Below are 21,317 nucleotides of genomic sequence, written 5' to 3'. Positions count from 1 at the left end.
GATCCACCTGCCTCAGCCTCCCAAAGTACTGGCATTACAGGCTTGAGCCAATGTACCCGGCCAAGACTCAGTATTTTTAAGATATCAGTTCTCCTCAACTTCATCTATGGATTCAATGTAATTCCACTCAAATTCTCAGCAAGTCATTTTATGCATATAAACAAAAGGACTAACATTTATAGGAGAGTCAAAAGGCCCATAACAGTCAACATAATTTTTAAGAACAAAGTTGGAGGACTGACATTACCTGACTTCAGGTTACTAAAAAGATATACTAATCAAGACAGTTTAATACTGGCAACAAATAGACAAATGGATCAATGCAACAAAATAGGCCAAAAATAGACCCACATAAGTATAATAAACTGATCTTTGACAAAGGAGCAAAGGCAAAACAATGGAGCAAAAATGATCTTTTCAACAAATGGTGCTGAACCATCTCAACATCCACATGAATAAAAATGAATTTAGATATAGACTGTATACACTTCATAAAAATTAACTCAATTGATCATAAATCTAAATGTAAAACACAAAACTATAAAATTCCTAGAAGATAACAGGAGAAAACCTGGACGACACCAAATGCTGGTCATGATGTAGAGCCACAGGCAATCTCATTCACTGCTGGTGGGACTGCAAAATGGTACAGGCACCTTGGAAGATAGTTTGGCAGTTTCATACAAAACTAGACATACTCTTATCATGCAATCCAGCAATCAGCTCCTTGGTATTTACCCAAAGGAGCTGAAACTTATATCTACACAAAGACCTGTACATGGATTTATTTTACAACAGCTTTATTCACAATTGCCAAAACCTGAAAGCAACCAAGATGTCCTTCAGTAGGTAAATGGATAAATCAACTGTGGTATAACCAGACAACAGAATCTCATTCAGTGATAAAAAGAAATGAAATATCAAGCAGTAAAAAGACATGGAGAAACCCTAAGTGCATATTACCGAATGAAAAAAGCCAATCTGCAAAGGCTACATACTATATGATTTCAACTACATGATACTTTGGAAAAGACAAAACCTTGGAGACCACAAAAAGATCAGTAATTGCCAGGGTTTGGAGGCAGGGGTTGAACAGATGGAATAGAGATTTCTAGGGCAGTGAAACCTCTGTATGATATATTTTTTTATTGAAAATATCTTAATTTATTTAAGCAATATGAACTAACTCCAATGTGCTCTAACCTTTTTATATTAACAGAAAATAGAGATGGGTATTGTTTTTTATTTATTTACTTATTTATTATCATTATTTTTATTGTACTTTAGGTTCTAGGGTACACATGCAGATCATGCAGGATTGTTGCATAGGTACACACAAGGCAGTGTGGTTTGCTGCCTCCATCCCCCCATCCCCTACATCTGGCATTTCTCCCCATGTTAGCCCTCCCTGACCTCCCCACCCCTCCTCATTGTCCCTCCCAACAGACCCCAGTGTGTGATGCTCCCCTCCCTGTGTCCATATGTTCTCATTGCTCAACACTTGCCTATGAGTGAGAACATGCGGTGTTTGATTTTCTGTTCTTGTGTCAGTTTGCTGAGAATGATGGTTTCCAGATTCATCCATGTCCCTACGAAGGACAGAAACTCATTTTTTAATGGCTGCATAGTATTCCATGGTGTATGTGTGCCACATTTTCCTCTGCCTAGTCTATCGTCGATGGGCCTTTGAGATGGTTCCAGGTCTTTGCTATTGTAAGCAGTGCCACTATGAACATACATGTGCATGTGTCTTTATAACAGAATGATTTATAATCCTTTGGGTATATATCCAGTAATGAGATTGCTGGGTCAAATGGAATTTCTATTTCTAGGTCCTTGAGTAAGCGCCACACTGTACTCCACAATGGTTGAACTAGTTTACAGTCCCACCAACAGTGTAATAGTGTTCCTATTCCTCCACATCCTCTCCAGCATCTGTTGTCTCCAAATTTTTTAATGATTGCCTTTCTAATTGGTGGTATCGCAATGTGGTTTTGATTTGCATTTCTCTAATAATCAGTGATGATAGTCATTTTTTCATATGTTTGTTAGCCTCATATATGTCTTCTTTTGAAAAGTGTCTGTTCATATCCTTCTCCCACTTTTGGACGGGTTTGTTTGTTTTTTCTTGTAAATCTGTTTTAGTTCTTTGTAGATTCTGGATATTAGTTCTTTGTAGATTCTGGATATTAGCCCTTTGTAAGATGGGTGGATTGCAAAAATTTTTGCCCATTCTGTTGGTTGCTGGTTCACTCTAATGATGGTTTCTTTTGCTGTACAGAAGCTCTGGAGTTTAATTAGGTCCCATTTGTGTATTTTGGCTTTTGTTGCCAATGCTTTGGGTGTTCTCTGTATGATATTGCAATGATGGATGCATGTCATTACATTTGTCCAAACCCACAGGATATACAATACCAAACATGAACCCCTAATGTTCACTTTTGAACACTGGGACTCTGGGTGATTATGGTGTGTCAGTGTATGTTTATCTATTTTAACATACAACTCTGGTGGAAGATGCTGACAATGGGGGAGGCTATGCAGGTGTGGGAATAAGGGGTACATGGGAAACCTCCGTATCTTTCTCTTGATTTTGCTGTGAACCTGAAACTTCTCTAAAACAAATAAAGTCTTAAAAACAAAACTTCATAAGTAAATCCTTCTACCACTATATTAGTAATAATAATAGATTAGAAGTAAATTTAACAAATCATCAACATTTTGTCAAATCCGATTGGTGTCTCTCTACTTTGTTTAAATATTTCATGAAATTAAGGAAGTATTGTTACATCTCTTAGGTATAATAACGGTATTGTGGTTATGTTAAAAAAAGAAAAAAATACTTATCAATTAGGGATGCATACTGAGGTAGGTGAAAAGGAGCATGTCTGGAATTACCTCTAAAATGTTCCAGAAAAAAAAGTAGAAGGACGGATGATTAATAAAATGTGGACAATTGCAATAGATGCATACACTATACTATTCTACTTCCGTGTATGCTTGAAAAATTTTTCTTTTCTTTTTGAGAGTCTCACTCTGTTGCCCAGGCTGGAGTGCAGTGGCACGATCTCGGCTCACTGCAGCCTCTGCCTTCCTGGTTCAACTGATTTTCCTGCCTCAGCCACCTGAGTAGCTGGGACTACAGGCGTGCACCACCACACCCATCTAATTTTTTGTATTTTTTTGAGAGACGAGATTTCACCATGTTGCCGAGGCTGGTCTCCAACTCTGACTTCAAGCGGTCTGCCGGCCTTGGCCTCCCAAAGTGCTGGGATTACAGGTCTGAGCCCAGGCGAACATTTCTGTATTAGTTTTGGGTGAAGAGCGACAGTGCAACACGATGCCGCACAGCTTTTGCTTGCCTTTCCCCATTACTGGGCGAGAGGTGTCTATGGGGCATCTGCTGCCACCACCGCTACCGCCACTGGGTGCTGTCTCTATGGCGAGGAGGAGGAGGAGGAGTACAAGCTCAGTGACACAAGTACATAAATAAAGAATACAATATTTTATGAAACAAATCTTCAATCAAGTATAACATTTTGATGCTTGGCATCTAGACTCCCTTGTGCCCTCACTACGCCAGCAGCAACTGTAGATCATAGCCAAAGAATTTGTGAAGTTTGGGCTTGCAGCTTGGATGAAGAGATGAAGAAAGCTCGTCAAGTTATCCGAAAATATAATTACGTTGCTGTGGACACTGAATTTCCAGGTGTGGTTGCAAGACCCATTGGGGAATTCAGGAGCAATGCTGACTATCAGTAACAACTACTGCGATGTAATGTAGACTTGCTAAAGATAATTCAGCTAGGACTGACATTTATGAATGAGCAAGAAGAATAACCTCCAGGAACTCCAACGTGGCAGTTGAATTTTAAATTTAATTCGATGAAGACATGTATGCCCAGGACTCTACGGAGCTACTAACAACATCTGATATCCAGTTTAAAAAACATGAGGAGGAAGGAATTGAGACCCAGTACTTCGCAGAACTTCTTATGACTTCAGGAGCGGTCCTCTGTGAAGGGGTCAAATGGTTGTCATTTCATAGCGGTTACAACTTTGGCTATTTAATCAAAATCCTGACCAACTCTAACTTGCCTGAAGAAGAACTTGACTTAAGATCCTTCAATTGTTTTTTCCCTGTCATTTATGATGTGAAGTACCTCATGAAGAGCTGCAAAAATCTCAAAGGTGTATTACAGAAGTGGCAGAATAGTTAGAGCTGGAACGGATAGGACCACAACATCAGGCAGGATCTGATGCATTGCTCATAGGAGTGGCCTTTTTCAAAATGAGAGAAATGTTCTTTGAAGATCATATTAATGATGCCAAATATTATGATCATTTGTACAGCCTTGGTTCTGGTTCATCCTAGGTACAGAATGGCACAGGGAATGCATATGAAGAGGAAGTCAACAAGCAGTCATGACATGAAATAGTCCTTTTATTTTTATTTTATTTCAAGCTACACACATGCTTGTATATAGGTTTTTTCTCTGGTTGAATCACTAACAATAGACAGTGCCTTTCCCCTCCCCCTTTCATGGACCATTTTATTGTCTCTCTTTCAGTACTAAGTATGACCATTCCTATCTCAGATCTTAACAAAAAAAAATGCATTCAGGTTAAATTTGGCCTTAATATACTTGTTAGCAAGCATGTGTGACAGAGAGTGGGGAAAGCTACATCACTGAATATTTTGATAAACTTTACCTACTTGAGTTTGGTTTATTTTTCCCTTTTCCTAAATTAACTGGCATTGACTGTAATTTATTTCCCTGTTTCATGTCTCTCCCTTCCATTCTGCAGGAGTTTTAGCTATTTGAGATTGTGGACCATCAATCTGCCACTTTAGAGATTGATTCTAACTCTGTTTTATCAGAAATTTTGTTTTTTCTTGATCTTAGCTGGAAAAATGACCATCTGTCAATTTTACACAGTATTTACTTGGTTTTGACCCACAGAATATAGCACATTCATTGTGCTGTCAATTCAGCAAAACTAAAAAAAAAAAAAAAAAAGACAAGAAACTACTGAGGAGCTTAGTAACTGCTGTTTCTGTATATAGTGTTTAATCTTCTAAGCATACCTAATGTCTGTCAGTTTCTAATTGGCATGTGTAGGCTGCTCTGTGACTGAAGAATTTTCAAACCAGCTTTACACCCTTCAGGAAAAATCCGTTGTGATTGGATGTTTAGTATCTGCCAGGAAACTGGTACTCAAGATGTTGAAGCTACAGTTATTTTATGCTAGCACACTTCCCTTGATCTGCTTATTTTTATTCCATCACTGTTTACCCTTGTTTTTATTTATTTTGTAGCCATACTTATGATGCTATTGATTTGTTGGTTACACAAATCAACTTTATTAAAATCCAAAGATAACAAGTCTTTAAGTATACTTTGAACCAAATTAAATTAGAAAATAAAAATTGTGCTTTTGTAGTTGCTACAAAAGTAAATAATGGAGAGATTTGGTACAAAACAACAAAATTATATATATATATACACACACATATATACATTCTTATATACTCATATATTCTTATATATTCTCATATATATATATACACACACACATATATGTATATACACATATATATATATACATATATATAATAAAATTACCTCAGGAGTGTAATGCTTGTTTTTTTGTGTGCATATCTTAGCAATCTATTTTATATACATTGACAAAAGGGACCGTGAAATATTTAGCCATGCATAATATGTGACCAGACCAGAGCATGTGTAGGAAGACTTTTTGGTAATCATTAACTCTACCTTGAAATGATGGACTACAAGTTCTAATGTGTGTTACCTACACTTACAATCAGTAAATGTTACATTGGTTTGTCTCCCTTGTACATTCTTTATTCATGATATTACAGTGCTGTAACTGGGTGGTCCTTTTTAAATAAAACATTATTTGCAAAACAGAGGGTATTATTTGTTTGTAAAGCTTTTGTAAATAAAGACTTCAAAAATGTTTTCCTATAAAAAAAAGTTTTGGATTATGTTTAATGTCCATGATAGAAAAGGAAAAAAGAAAACAAGACTCTGCAGAATGGGCTGGGATGCTCACGGCTCACTGAGACCTATGCCGGGAAGCACAGTCTCTCCTGAAATGAAGCACCTTAAGTAAAGACAGAATATTGTGTGTCTGTAGTCCCAGCTACTGGGGAGGATGAGGCAGGAGAATCACTTGAACCCTGGAGGCAGAGGCTGCAATGAGCAGAGATGGTGCCACTACACTCCGACCTGGGTGACAGAGCAAGACTCTGTCTCAAAACAAACAGCAAAAGCAACAACAAAAACAGAGTATCTCCCAGGTCCAGTGGCTCACGCCAGAACTTTGGGAGGTTGAGGTGGGAGGATGTGTAATCTTAACACTTTGGGAAGTCAAGGTGGGAGAATCACTTGAGCTCAAGAGTTGGGGACCAGCCTGAGAAACATAGTAAGACCCTGTCTCTACTAAAAGAAAAAAAAAAAAGAAACCAGAATATATATACTTTTGTGCCCAACTCATAACCATTCTCAGCCTAAGGTTACTCTTATCACCCAGAAAGCAATTATCTTTAATGTTCATTCTAGGCATTTATAGGATGATTTCATTTTGCCAAGTACTCAGTAATTCAAAATTCATGGCTACTTGTTAAATGCCTTGGGATCATTTTAAATGATGTGTCCTTAGTAACTAACATGATGATGACAGCCCAAGTCCATGGGAGACTGGAATCACTGAGGCAAAAATTATCGCTGTGATGGAGCCTGCTTCTTGACTTTGCCCTCAAGGTTAGCATCAGAAGATGTAAGCTAAACACACCTGCTTCCTCCACTCAAACCCTCATTCCTTTAGGCAAGGTATCAAGAGCCTTATGCAAAGACAGCAATTTTCTTTTTTTTTTCTTTTTTTATTTTTTCATTGCATTTTAGGTTTTGGGGTACATGTGAAGAACATGCAAGATTGTTGCATAGGTACACACATGGCAGTGTGATTTGCTGCCTTCCTTCCCCTCAGCTATATCTGTCATTTCTCCCCATGCTATCTCTCCCCACCGCCCCAGCGCCCCGCCCCTCCCCCATTTCCCCCCAACGGACCCCAGTGTGTAGTGCTCCCCTCCCTATGTCCATGTGTTCTCATTGTTCAACACCCACCTATGAGCGAGAACATGCGGTATTTGATTTTCTGTTCTTGTGTCAGTTTGCTGAGAATGATGGTTTCCAGGTTCATCCATGTCCCCACAAAGGACACAAACTCGTTTTTGATGGCTGCGTAATATTAAATGGAATATTACGCAGCCATCATTGTTCAACACCCACCTATGAGCGAGAACATGCGGTATTTGATTTTCTGTTCTTGTGTCAGTTTGCTGAGAATGATGGTTTCCAGGTTCATCCATGTCCCCACAAAGGACACAAACTCGTTTTTGATGGCTGCGTAATATTAAATGGAATATTACGCAGCCATCTAAAACGATGAGTTCACGTCCTTTGTAGGGACATGGATAAACCTGGAAACCATCATTCTCAGCAAACTGACACAAGAGCAGAGAATCAAACACCGTATATTCTCGCTCATAGGCGGGTGTTGAACAATGAGAACACATGGACACAGGGAGGGGAGCACTACACACTGGGGTCCGTTGGGGGGAAATGGGGGAGGGGCGGGGGGGTGGGGAGGTGGGAAGAGATAGCATGGGGAGAAATGACAGATACAGGTGAGGGGACGGAAGGCAGCAAACCACACTGCCATGTGTGTACCTATGCAACAATCCTGGATGTTCATCACATGTACCCCAAAACCTAAAATGCAATAAAAAAATAAAATAAAAAAATAAAAAAAAATATTCCATGGTGTATATGTACATTTTCCCTGTCCAGTCTATCATCGATGGGCATTTGGGTTGGTTCCAGGTCTTTGCTATATTGTAAACAGTGCTGCTATGAACATTCGTGTGCATGTGTCCTTATAGTAGAATGATTTATAATCCTTTGGATATATACCCAGTAATGGGATCGCTGGGTCAAATGGGATTTCTATTTTTAGGTCCTTGAGGAGTCGCCACACTGTCTTCCACAACGGTTGAACTAATTTACACTCCCACCAACAGTGTAAAAGTGTTCCTATTTCTCCACATCCTCTCCAGCATCTGTTGTCTCCAGATTTTTTAACGATCGCCATTCTAACTGGCGTGAGATCGTATCTCAATGTAGTTTTGATTTGCATTTCTCTAATGACCAGTGATGATGAGCATTTTTTCAAATGTTTGTTGGCCTCCTGTATGTCTTCTTTTGTAAAGTGTCTGTTCATATCCTTTGCCCACTTTTGAATGGGTTTGTTTTTTTCTTGTATATCTGTTTTAGTTCTTTGTAAATTCTGGATATCAGCCCCTTGTCAGATGGGTAGACTGCAAAAATTTTTTCCCATTCTGTTGGTTGCCGATTCACTCTAATGACTGTTTCTTTTGCTGTGCAGAAGCTGTGGAGTTTGACTAGGTCCCATTTGTCTATTTTGGCTTTTGTTGCCAATGCTTTTGGCGTTTTGGTCATGAAGTCCTTGCCTACGCCTATGTCCTGAATGGTTTGCCTAGATTTTCTTCTAGGATTTTTATGGTGTTAGGTCTGATGTTTAAGTCTTTAATCCATCTGGAGTTAATTTTGGTGTAAGGTGTCAGGAAGGGGTCCAGTTTCTGCTTTCTGCACATGGCTAGCCAGTTTTCCCAACATCATTTATTAAACAGGGAATCCTTTCCCCATTGCTTGTTTTTGTCAGGTTTGTCAAAGATCGGATGGTTGTAGATATGTTGTGTTTCCTCTGAGGCCTCTGTTCTGTTCCATTGGTCCATATCTCTGTTTTGGACAGAGACAGCAATTTTCAAGTATGCCTCGGCAGAAAACCATCAGTACAAACTGAGGTGTAATCTGAAACCGTTACGCTGCTTTTCAGCCAGGAGAGGGAGCTAAACAGCCGTCCCGAAGCCTCTGACTCAACAAAGCAAAGGAGGGCTGGTGAAGCCAGGGAAAGTCAGTTCAGACGCAAAAGCTCTACAGTTGTCTCCCTTAATCACCTAGTCAGTTCAGAAAGGTAGAGTTTTATTGTTTAGTTCCACACCTGCAAATAATCCAAGTGAAGAATATTTAGGATCATTTCAGATCCTTTAAGCCAGCCCTATGGGCCTGGCAGTTGGATGAGAATGGGGTTGGCCTCAGGAGAGGGAGCCTAACCCCAGCCTCTCTGGGGCATCTGAGGTAGAGCACAGGGACTTCGAGGGAAGGCTAGGCCTTTCTGCCCAGTGCCAGGCAAAGACAAGCAGAGGCCAGGACTTCTAAGCCTGGTTTCCTCACCAACAATTGCTTACCTTTAACTCATCTGAAAACCCCAAGAGAACACAACTATATACTTTGATTTTAGTTTTTGGGGTTGGTTTCATTCTGCACTAAAAATGACTAATTCATCAAAATATGCACTATAATCACATTGTGGCAGCAGCTTTGTAGTTACAGAAAACCTTTATACTTAAAGAGTACCTTTCCCAAAGGGCCCCAAGCTGCAAGCAGAAACCATGTAAGCCCTTATAACACACTATAACAAAAGTAATTATTTAACATTCTTCTTATTTTATTGCTCAGAAAAGCTGGCATAAGGATTTGCTTTGGGTTTCCTCAAAAGTCAGCCAAGCAAAGGACTGAGAAAGCAGTCTGAAATTCTGGATTGAATGCTCCTAGAACTTACCATTGTTTGAAAGTGAAAGAATGATAATAATTTAAATGTCCATCAATAGAAGTCCGGTTAAAGTTATTGTTTAATAAAATAAGCCAGACACAAAAAGACAAATATTGTACGATTTCCCTTACATGAGGAATGGTCAAATCAGAGGCAAAGTAGAATGGCAGTTGCCAGGGGCTGGGGGAAAAGATGAATGGGGAGTTATCGTTTAATGGTTAGTTTCTGTTTTGCAAGTTAAATTCCAAAGATGGATGTGGTGATGGTTGCACAACATAAATGTAATTAATAGCACTGAACAGTAAGTACACTTAAAATGGTTAAAATAGTAAATTTTACGTTTTATTTATTTCACAATAAAAAATGCAAGGAAGTTTACTATTTATACATGCATGATGCAGCCTCAATAAATAAATAAAAGCATGAGGCAGCTCTGTCTATACTGACATGGGATAATTTCTAAAATATAAAGCATTAGTGACTGTACTAATTGTTCAAAACATTCTTTTAACAAATAGCACAATGGGATTAGATACAGAGCTTGGGGTTTCATCTTTGAGAAGCAGCAAAGATGGAGTTATAGAAGGGTACTATAAGTGCAAGCTTGGGAATAAAAGTATCTGGATTCAAATTCTGGTTGCACCATTCATGTGTCCTGGTTATTCTATTCCTCTACCCTAATTTTTTATTGTAAAATGGAGAAAATACCAACTATTTCCCAGTTGGTATTTTCTCCATGTGTTGTGTAAGTGGGATAATGTTTGTAAAAGCACTTAGCCTGGTGTGATATATATTAAGTGCACACAGCTCTCAAAATGTCCTTGTGTCCCTGAAGTATCATCCATGAACTTGTCCTAATTTTTCAAACCTTATTTAGGTAGCATTAAAAGTATGAATAGTATGATACAGTTACACAAAAACATATACAAACTTATACATACAAAGACAGATGCAAAATGGTTAGCGGAGGTCATCTCTTGCAGATGGCAATTTTACTTAATATCCTTTTATATTGGTAAAGTTGGTTTTTTTTTTAACTGTGAAGACTAAAGGAAAATCATTCAGCCTGGCTTTCTTCTCAGCCCACTTACTCCTTTTCAGTGACTGTACTGTGTAAGGCCTTATCTTTTGTGTTAACCATACCTCTCCTAAGTTCCAAGAAGCTGTAGCGCATTACAGAGGCACAGTCTGTGTGCCATACTGCCCAGCTACACCAGTGGATGGAAAATAAGTCTGTTTTATTATTTTTCAAAGTGGAAAATAATTGACATTTGTATAGAAATTCAATCACATACACATCTCATTTTATCCTCACTTGTAAGGTAAGGATTATTAGGCCCTTTTTCTAGACACGTATCAGAGAGATAAAATGACTTGCTAATAATCCAAGGAGCTGGGCCTGGAGCCTAAAACTAAGTTGTATCCATTCTACCAACATGCAGAGGACAGAACAGCACCTAGCATTCCAAATGAGGATGTTCTGGAACTTTACACAAGGAATAAAAGCATTTTCTAGGACATTTTTTCATTTTAATGATTTTACCTATGTTTAAGTGTAGAGTTTTGTGGCATTAACTACATTCACATTTTCACACTGCTGTGCAACCATCACCACACCGTATCTCCAGAACTACCCCTTCCCCCTGACAACTCTCATTCTCCCTCTAGTAACAGCATTCACTTAGCACAATGTGGTCAAGGTTCATCCATGTTGTAGTGCGTGTCAGAATTTCATTCCTTTTTAAGGTTGATTAATAACATTTCATCATCTGTATAGACTACATTTTGTTTATTCATCCACTGATGGACCCTTGGGTTGCTTCTACCTTTCAGCTATTGTGAATAATGCCACGATGAACATTAGTGTACGAATATCTGTTGGAGTCCCTACTTTCAATTATTTTGGGCATATAACCAGAACTGAAATTGCTGGATCCATATGGTAATTCTATTTTTAAATTTTTGAGGAACTGCCATACTATTTTCTACAGTGGCTGCCCCATTTTATATTCTCACCAACAACATACAAGAGTTCTAATTTCTCCATATCCTTGCCAACTCTTGTTATTCTTTTTTTTTTTTTTTTTGGATAATAGTCATCCTAATGGTATAAAATGCTTGCTGGCCTTTTTAATCTTCAAATAATAGCCTAAAATAACTCACGAGTCCTTATTAAATATCTCAGAGCACATCATTCTACAAATAGTTTGAGTTTTCTTTATGTGTACCCATCCTGAAATTCAGTTACCATTTTTTTTATCTGTGGTTTTCTTTTTAATTATCTTAAGTCTTATGATCACACATCATTTTTAAATTTCTGTATATCTCCTCTGCTTTAATCCTTTTAAGTTGGCAAAATCACCATTCCCAATCACAAATACACAGCAGTTGTACAGTTTTTTTTCTGAATGGCTGTTTAAAGACAATCCTAAATTATAACTTAGTTTGACTTAGATAGTAAAGAACCCGAGAGGGAAGTTTAATTGGCAACTATTTTATTTTATTTTTATTTTTATTTTTATTTTTTTTTGAGACGGAGTTTCGCTCTTGTTACCCAGGCTGGAGTGCAATGGCGCGATCTCGGCTCACCGCAACCTCCGCCTCCCGGGTTCAGGCAATTCTCCTGCCTCAGCCTCCTGAGTAGCTGGGATTAAAGGCACACGCCACCATGCCCAGCTGATTTTTTGTATTTTTAGTAGAGACGGGGTTTCACCATGTCGACCAGGATGGTCTCGAACTCTCGACCTCGTGATCCACCCACCTCGGCCTCCCAAAGTGCTGGGATTACAGGCTTGAGCCACCGCGCCCGGCTACTGGCAACTATTTTAAAAGCATGTGACCTTATAGATCATCTATAAAATGTGTGACGTGTTAAATAATTTTTGATATTACACATAAACCACACAAAATGCCTCTCAATAAGTAAAAGGAACCATTTTAAGTAAGGGAATTCTAATTAGATTGGCATAGTTAAGGCCAAAAATATAAACTAGCCATTGCTACCCATTTATCTTCAACCCTTGCCTTTAAGAGGCAAATGAACACAAAACACAGGTGAATCTTGCTTGGTTCTGAGACAGTAAAGGAATTCCCCCCATATTTAAATATATTCACATAACCAGTTATATAAATCTAAATATAAAACCAATCTCCAGTAAGTTTTAAGATGGCACTCACCATCTTTGCGAAAAATTTAGCATTACTAAGGAAGTCTAATCATATCTTTAGAAGGGGTAAACAGTGATAGAATTTACTAAATTGGAATTACTATTAAAATCCAAAAACTGAACATACTCATTTAACCACAAGCCAGTCTTAGTTTTAAATCAGGACTGCCCAACAAATATTCATGATGTAAATTCTGGTGTATGAGATCTATTAAAGTATGATACACATAAAAAAGTCATGAGACATTTGTTTTGTAATAAATAAGGCAGTGGCCAATTATTACTCATTAGTAGCTTTTTTGAGATAAGCTATTAAGTGTTCCCTTTCTCCCTTCTTCTTAATGCCGACAAAGATCATTTTTGTTCCAGGGATATACTTCTTGGGATTCTCCAAATATTCCATCAGTGTATCCTCTCCCCAGATGATGCCTTTGTTCTTACTGGCTTCAGTGTAAGTGAATCCAGCGGCCTGACCTGTCTTCCGCCCAAAGAGACCATGGAGATTAGGTCCAGTCTTGTGCTTGCCTCCCTTTTCCATGGTGTGACATTGGGAACACTTCTGAATAAAAATCCTCTTGCCTTTCTCAACATTACCCATATTTAATTCTTTTTCGTCGTTAGCGCAACAAGGGTTACCTCTCAGAAGTCGGACGTCCCGCTCTCTCCAGTTACCATTTTTCTATTCATTCACCCCACCCAGACCAAAAGAGTTGTCTGTAGTTTATTTAACCCCTACTGTTTTGCATTTCACTCCCTGAAGAAATTAATATCACATATAAATTTGGAGATTTTATATTCATTCTTTCCTCAAATCACTTTCAAAAACATTAAAAGTGCTAAGCTCTATTTACCCAAGCCAGCCACTTCTGTGATTAGACATATGTTAGAAGTGGATATAATGTGGGGCAGCACAGCACAGCACAGCATTCAAAACCATAGGCTTAGTCTCCATGCAGTAAAAGACAGGAAAAAACCCACAGAATTAGGATACACGGACACAGGTTCAACTCTCAATGTCGTCGGCACTTACTAGCTGTGTGCATTCAGACAGGTTACTTAACCTCTCTAAACTGTATTCTGTAAAACTGAGAAAACAACATTACCTATTTCATAGTATTACTGTTAGGATTAATGAGATAGATCTGTGTAAAAGACTTGGACCATTGCCTGATACATATTAAGAGCTAGATAAATGTCAGCTAATTATTATGCGATTTGAACTCAACAGCTAACATCAGTTAAGTTTACTGTGGGTCTAGGACTGTCCTAAGCAGTGGCTCTTCCAATCCTTTTAACAACCCCATGAAGTAGGAGCTGTTGGTAGCCTTATTATTCACATGAAACTATAGACATGCTACATAATATGAAGGGGTACACAGCTACCACGAGTCATTGTTGGGATCTGAACCTAGGAAATCTAGTTCCAGAAACTGTGCTCCTTACCATGATGTAATCCAGCCTCACAAATATAAGAGGCCAGGCAACAAAGTAAATGAATCAGACTTGCCAGATTAAGTGGAAGAATATATCTATATTTTTAAAAGATAAAAATATAAAAGAATATATCTGTATTTTTAAATGATAAGTCATCATTCAGCTCTAGCCAGTTGCTGCCATAGAGAAATACAAAGGCAAAGTTGCCAGATCTCCCAATTTTTAGCCCATGGATAAGTTAAGGTTGAGTGATTTGCCCAAGGTCACAAAACTACTGTTCAATGGCACTTCCTGAAACCAGGAGGCAGGGGAAAAGGGTTAGCTCTGGACAAATAGGAGAGGTAGTGTCATACAAATTTTGCTCTTCACTACAGAAGTAGCTATAGGAGGGATAACATCTACAGGCATTACTTCTGCTGACACCGTCTTTACCTAGTACCCTTCTGCTGAAAGCTGAGTCCACTTAACTATCTATGATCTCATTTTCCATGTTTCTAATGAGGTAAGTAGAACAGAAACATTATCCCCATTTTAAACATGTTAAAAATGAGGTCCTGGCTTGCCTTAGCTCCAAGCCTGAAGCACTTTACATTAAATAGGAATCAAGTATTAAAGCAGCAGCAACACCCTAACTAGGTAGATAGCCAGGGCCCCATAAAATGAAACGGTTTCTCCAAAATCAGATGAATAGTAGCAGTGGAGTTTAACAAAGCTAGGGTTTTGAAATACTAACCCTAGACAATGTCTCTATTTCCTGAGCGGAAACAGAGAAAGAAATCCACAAATATTCAAATATCCCTTTCTTCTTACACCAGAGTCACAGAGTAGAAATCTAAGGTACATAAGAGTTCATCTTCTAACATCCCTATTTTGCCAGTGAGGAAACTGAGGCACAAAGAGGTTAAACTCACCTTTCCAAGAGCACACCACCAGTTAGAGGCAGAGTGGAATTCAAATCCAAGATGTCTGAGTCCAAAGCCCCTGCTCTTCCTAATGTGTGGTAAACATAGGCCACTGGATGACTTTAGACAGTAGAGAAATGATTTTAATAATTACGTATTTTAAGGTGTACTAGAAAAAAACAACTAGCACATAAAACTCATGACCTACTAGACATTAAAGTAATATAAAGTTTCCTTTCAAATACTGTTTACAAGGAAAGTCAACTTGGAACAAATGTTAAAAGCACAGGTGATACTCCTTAAATATAACAAAAGTCAAAAAGGTGGGACTCAAACTGCTGAAATTTGGAGACTAGGCACATTCACTACCTCCTTACGAAAGGGACTCTAAATCGGAGGCTGCAATCTGACATACACCCAAATGCAAACAGGGTAACTAGGGAATAATCTCAAAAGGAATTAGGAGAATGTCACTATTTTAACAAAGAAAGTTACAACATCATCAGTTGCACTGTAATCAGTCTAAAGGAAGACTACAAAATGGTCGAAACTTTAAAATATTCAGACTCACTAGTAATCAAGACTAGTTGTATGAGAAGTCATAAGACCCTTTTTAGACAATGCCAATATTCTGACTGAATTGGTTAAGATAAAATAATGCCCAGCAATAGCCATGATGCAGCCTCATAATAAATTGGCACAAGTGTAAATAAGTTGATTTAATCATCTTGGAGGACAATTGGGTAATATATATCAAATGTATCTTAAAAATACAAAAATATTCATACTCATTGACTCATAATTCCATTTCTAAAGATTTTATTCTAAGGGAAATTTTTTTTCCACAAAGATTTAGCTACCAAGATTGTGATAAAAGCAAAAATAAATAGAAGAAACAAGACAGAATTTGTAAAATTCAGATGTAGACACTTGAAAGGATATGATGTCATAACATCATGCATTGGAACAGCTATTATCAAAGTGTGTTCCACAGATCCCAGAAGGTCTGCAAAGTCAAAACTCTTTTCACAATAACACTGCAAGTTATTTGCCTTTTTCACTGTGTTGTAACTGTACTGATAACTGTATACCACTGCAAAAGCAATGGTGAGTAAAACTACTGGTGCTTTGGTGCTAGGGCACGGACAGCAGATTGTACTATTTATCAGTGTATTCTTAACTGCCACTCATTCACAATAAGACACAAATGCCACATTCACTTAGGAGTGCCTTGATGAAGCAGTAAAAATAATTTTATCAAATTTCAACCAGAGTACATATCTAAATACTCTGTACGACAAAATAGAAAGTACATATAAAACACTTTTACTGCACACTGGAAAACAATACCCATTATGTGAAAATGTATGTATGCAATGGTTTCTATTGTGAGTTGAACTGGCATTTTTCACGAAATACCATTTTTACTTGAAATTACTGAAAAACTATGGTTATTCAGACTTGGGAATTTGGCAATATTTTCTCAAAAATGAATAGGATGAGTCTGTCACTTCAAGGAAAATAACTGGCAGTATTTGTAGCCAATGACAAAGTTCAAGCTTTCAAGTAAAAATAAGAATTTTGGAAAAATTGTATTCACCATGGTGAACATAGCCACTTCCCAATATAGAGACTTTTCTGATGAGACTGGTGGTGGTGTCAACAAATATGACTTTTTAAAATATACAATGAAATGTGTCAAGATTTGGAAAACCTGAAAAACTCAGTGAACCAGTATTTTCCAAATTATCACTGTGTGATGTTATAAAACAATGCATGGGGAAAAAGACCCAAAGTTTAAGACAGATTAACAGATTTTAATGTAACCAGCTATGACAAATTATTTGATATGGTTTTAGATTCTACATTGCAACTATTCTTTAAGAAACCTTGTTGAGTTTTGATACAGCATTAAAGAAGAACATACAGTTATCTAAGATATTAACATACTCTTCCCTTTTATAAATACCTATGTGTAAAGCTTTTTTTTTTTTTTTTCTGATACAGGGTCCCAGTCTGCCACCCAGGCTGGAGTGCAGTGGGGCAATCATGGCTCACTGCAGCCTCAACCTCCCAGGCTTAAGTGATCCTCCTACCTCAGCCTCCAGAGTAGTTGAGACTACAGGTACACATCATCATGCCTGGCTATTTTTTTCTTTTTTGTAGAGACAGGGTCTTCTTATATTGCCCAAGCTGGTCTTAAACTCTTGGACCAGAGCAATCCTCCTGCCTCAGCTTCCCAAATTGCTAGGATTACAGGCATGACCCACAGCACCAAGCCTATAATTTTCTTTATGTACCTCAGCTAAACCAGTATTTTGCAACAGATTAAATGTGAATGCCTTTTATTATGACAGATACACAGAGATTTGGAAAGATCTAACAATGATGCTCTTCTCACTATTTTTTTAATTTTGGAAAATATACTGTTTTTACTATGTAATGTTTTTTCACTTATGAAAACTGAATTTTTTTCAGTTTGAGAACTGTTATTTTAGAACAGTAGTTTTCAACCCAGGTGATTTTTTTCCCCTCAGGGAAAATCACCCTTGACAATATGTGACATTTTTGGTTGTCACAACTGGAAAGATGCTAATGGCATATACTGGGTAAAGGGCAGGTACGTTTCTAACTATCCTATAGAGCACAGGACAGCTCCTCATAACAAAGACTTATCCAGCCCAAAATGTTAATAATGTTCAGGTTGAGAAATCTTCCTTTAAAAGAATGTGCAATGATATATGAAAAAATATTGTTTTCAAATATTAATCTTAATATTACAAAATAACAGAGTTGACTGCTTTCAATTATATTTTTAATATATGTATACTAAATACATATCAAAAAAGGCTACAGGCTACGATATGTTCCAAATATTAACAATGGTCATCTTGAGTAAGTGGAATTATTTTTTTTCTTTAAATATGTATTTTCTAAATTTCCTATACTTAATACATAATAGTTGTTTAAATTATGAATGGGTGGGAGGTCTATCTTTTAAGTGTCATATGCTGATGACTTGCATGATTCAACAGGCAATTCTCCATAGTAAAGTATGGAATTAGTGACATGTCAAAGAATAAAAGTTCCTCAAATAGAGCTGGAGATACTAAAAATGGGTTCTTAGGCCCTCAACACCAGCAAGGGAAGTTATTAAGATAGTGGACGATGCATTGCTAGTACTTCCAGATCACTGATTGTCTTCATCTCCAGGCTTACCTCTTCTGCCGTGGAAACTAACCTGAACAATATGCTCTCCTAATTATATCACAAATATTCTTCATCCATTCTATAAGCAATTTGTTTTTTGTTTGTTTGTTTGTTTGTTTGTTTAGTTTTGTACATAAGAACACTGCCTGCCTGGACTTTTGCAAAATTCCTTCTATACACAAAATTAACAACATGATAAAGCTTTCTTGTCTCTTCTTTGGCAATTCTAAAAAGACTGAACCAGTGAAGGCCCTAATACTATCATAGTCCTTCTAGGAATGCACACTACACCCTAGCCACCTACCAGCAGATATAAACAGAGAAGTCAACTCTGAGACTAAATCAGGGGCTAGCTGCCAAACACTCAAACTTTAGTTGTTTCTCACCAGTACCAGTAGCCCCCTTTGCCCATGATTTCATTTTCTAGTTTCAGTTACCAGAAGTCAACCGGGGTCCAAAAATATTACATTCAAGATATTTTGAAACAGAGAGACCATATTCACATAACTTTTATTACAGTATAATTGTTCTACTTTATTACTATTGTTATTAATCTACTACTGTACCTAATTTGGCGAACCACCTGAGGTCGGGAGTTCAAGACCAGCCTGACCAATATGGAGAAACCCCGTCTCTACTAAAAATACAAAATTAGCCGGGTGTGGTGGTGCATGCCTGTAATCCCAGCTACTCAGGAGGCTGAGGCAGGAGAATCCCTTGAACCTGCGAGGTGAGTGGAGATCGCACCATTGCACTCCAGCCTGGGCAACAAGAGTGAAACTCCATCTCAAAGAAAAAAAGAATTATTATAGGTATGTATACATAAGCAAAAACATAGTATACATGGAACTCAGTACTACCTGCAGCTGCAGGCATCCACTGCGGGGCCTGAAACTCATCCCCACAGATAAGGGGAGACTACTGTATGTCTAAGGCAAAGCACATGCTTGAGTTATCTGTGGCAGCAAGTGATATAAATAAGGTATCTGCACTAAGTCATCAACATAGTCAAGACACCTATTAAAGAAAAAGAACATAGCAATCTCAAAGGTTTCAATTAGTCACTTAGCTTTAACTTGTAATACCAAGATACAACTGGAATTTAGACACAAGACTTGAATGGAAATTCAGAATGGGGGAAGTTGCGTAACAAGATTTTGACAGGCATCTGGATTTGCAAAGAATTCCTCCTCCTGAGTAATGTAAGGAAGTATAGCTCAGCAGGCTAAGAATTAAAACTAGAGACTCAACCAGAGTGACAGTTGGCCTCCACCCTGGAAAATCTCTACCTACTCATCTGTAAAATAATAAGGCATAACCAATTTAATCAAAACCATGTTCAGGGACAATGAAATTGCAGACAGAATATACTGGCAGAGTAAGCCACTTAGGAGTTTAACACTTTACTTGAGCAAGTCCTTCATAAATGCAGAACCTCATGACTTTCCCTATTGAGGGAAAAGGTGAGAAGGCCTAGAGTTTAATCCTAATTGTACTACTAACTAGTTGTAACCTACTAAGCAAATCATTTTACTTCTTTGCTCCTTTGTTTACTTAGATGCAAAATTAAAGACTTCTATTAGATGATCATTAGTCCTTTCCAGCAACAAGACTCTGTGATTCTGCAGAGATATCAGAAGCAAAAGATCACAAATGAGAGTGGTGAAAACAGGACTCCAACCAGATCACTTAAATATTTCACAGCATGAAAGACATTCTGGGGCCAGGCACAGTGGCTCACAGCTATAATCTTAGCACTCTGGGAGGCTGAGGTGGGTGGATTGTTTGAGCCCAAGAGTTCAAAATCAGCCTGGGCAACATGGTGAGACCCGTCTTTAGAAATAATAAATTTAAGAAATTAGTCAGGTGTGGTGGCACATACTTGTAGTCCCAGCTACTTCAGAGGTTGAGGTGGGAGAATCACTTGAGCCAGGGAGATAGAGGCTGCAGTGAGCTGTGATCATACCACTGCACTCCAGCCTGGGCAACAGAGCACAACCCTGTCTCAAAAAGAGAAACAGAGAGAGAGAGAAAAGAAAAAAAGAAAGACATTCTGGCCAGGTGCAGTGTTCACACTTGTAATCCCAACACTTTAGGAGGCAGGATGTGAAGATCACTCGAGGACGGGAGTTCAAGACCAGCATGGACAACATAGAGAGATCTTGTCTGTACAAAAATTTAAAAATTAGCTGGACATGGTGATGTACACCTATAGTCCTAGCTACTTGGGAGACTGAGGAAGAAGGATCACTTGAGCCCAGGAGGTCGAAGCTGCAGTTAGCTATGATCATGCCACTGCACTTTAGCCTGGGCAACAGAGCAAGACTCTGTCTCAAAAGACATAAAAGAAAAAAAGAGAAAAGGAGGCTTGGGGACGGTGGCTCATGCCTGTAATCCAGAACTTTGGGAGGCTGAAGCAGGTGGATCACTTGAGGCCGGGAGTCTGAGACCAGCCTGACCATCGTGGTGAAACCCCATCTCTACTAAAAATAGGAAAAAATTAGCTGGGTGTGATGGCACACACCTGTAATCCCAGCTACCCAAGAGGCTGAGGCAGGAGAATGGCTTGAGCCTGGGAGGTGGAGGTTGCAGTGAGCTGAGATCATGCCACTACACTCTAGCCTATCAGCATCACTGAGAGAGTAAATAAGACTCTGTCTCAAAAAAAAAAAAAAAAAAGACAGAAAAGGAGAGGGAGGGGAAAGATGGAGAGGGGAAGAAAAAGAAGAGGGAGGGGAAGGGGAAGCGGATGGGAAAGAGAAGGGGAAGGAAAGGAGAAAGAGAGAGAAGGAAGAGAGAAAGAGAGAGAAGGAAGGAAAGAAGGAAGGGACGGAGGGAGGGAGGGAGGGAAAAAGGAAGGAAGGAAGAAGAAAGAAAGGAA

At 38.4% G+C, this 21,317-nt stretch overlaps 2 protein-coding genes and 1 pseudogene across 6 annotated transcripts in view; 1 reads left to right on the top strand and 2 right to left on the bottom strand.

The window, feature by feature from the left end:
* Positions 1-21,317, bottom strand: part of DCAF5 (DDB1 and CUL4 associated factor 5) — a 106,522-nt gene that overhangs the window by 71,699 nt on the left and 13,506 nt on the right. The window contains exon 1 of one of the 5 annotated variants that reach the window (XM_074393078.1): positions 15,236-20,928. The exons of the other annotated variants lie outside the window; for them this stretch is intronic. The gene's annotated coding sequence lies outside the window, so the exon portion shown is untranslated. Of the gene's footprint in view, positions 1-15,235; positions 20,929-21,317 lie in introns of those variants that run through there. 5 annotated transcript variants of the gene reach the window in all.
* On the top strand, positions 3,646-4,387 carry LOC101042029 (CCR4-NOT transcription complex subunit 7 pseudogene; annotated as a pseudogene).
* On the bottom strand, positions 12,217-15,229 carry LOC120363945 (cytochrome c-like). The gene has a single exon (XM_074393079.1). The coding sequence runs from the start codon at positions 13,486-13,488 to the stop codon at positions 13,171-13,173; it is 318 nt and encodes a 105-aa protein (XP_074249180.1). The 5' UTR covers positions 13,489-15,229; the 3' UTR covers positions 12,217-13,170.

Source organism: Saimiri boliviensis, chromosome 2 (genome assembly GCF_048565385.1).
Source record: "Saimiri boliviensis isolate mSaiBol1 chromosome 2, mSaiBol1.pri, whole genome shotgun sequence".
NCBI classification, from domain to species: domain Eukaryota; kingdom Metazoa; phylum Chordata; class Mammalia; order Primates; family Cebidae; genus Saimiri; species Saimiri boliviensis.
This window is presented reverse-complemented; position numbering and strand designations above follow the sequence as displayed.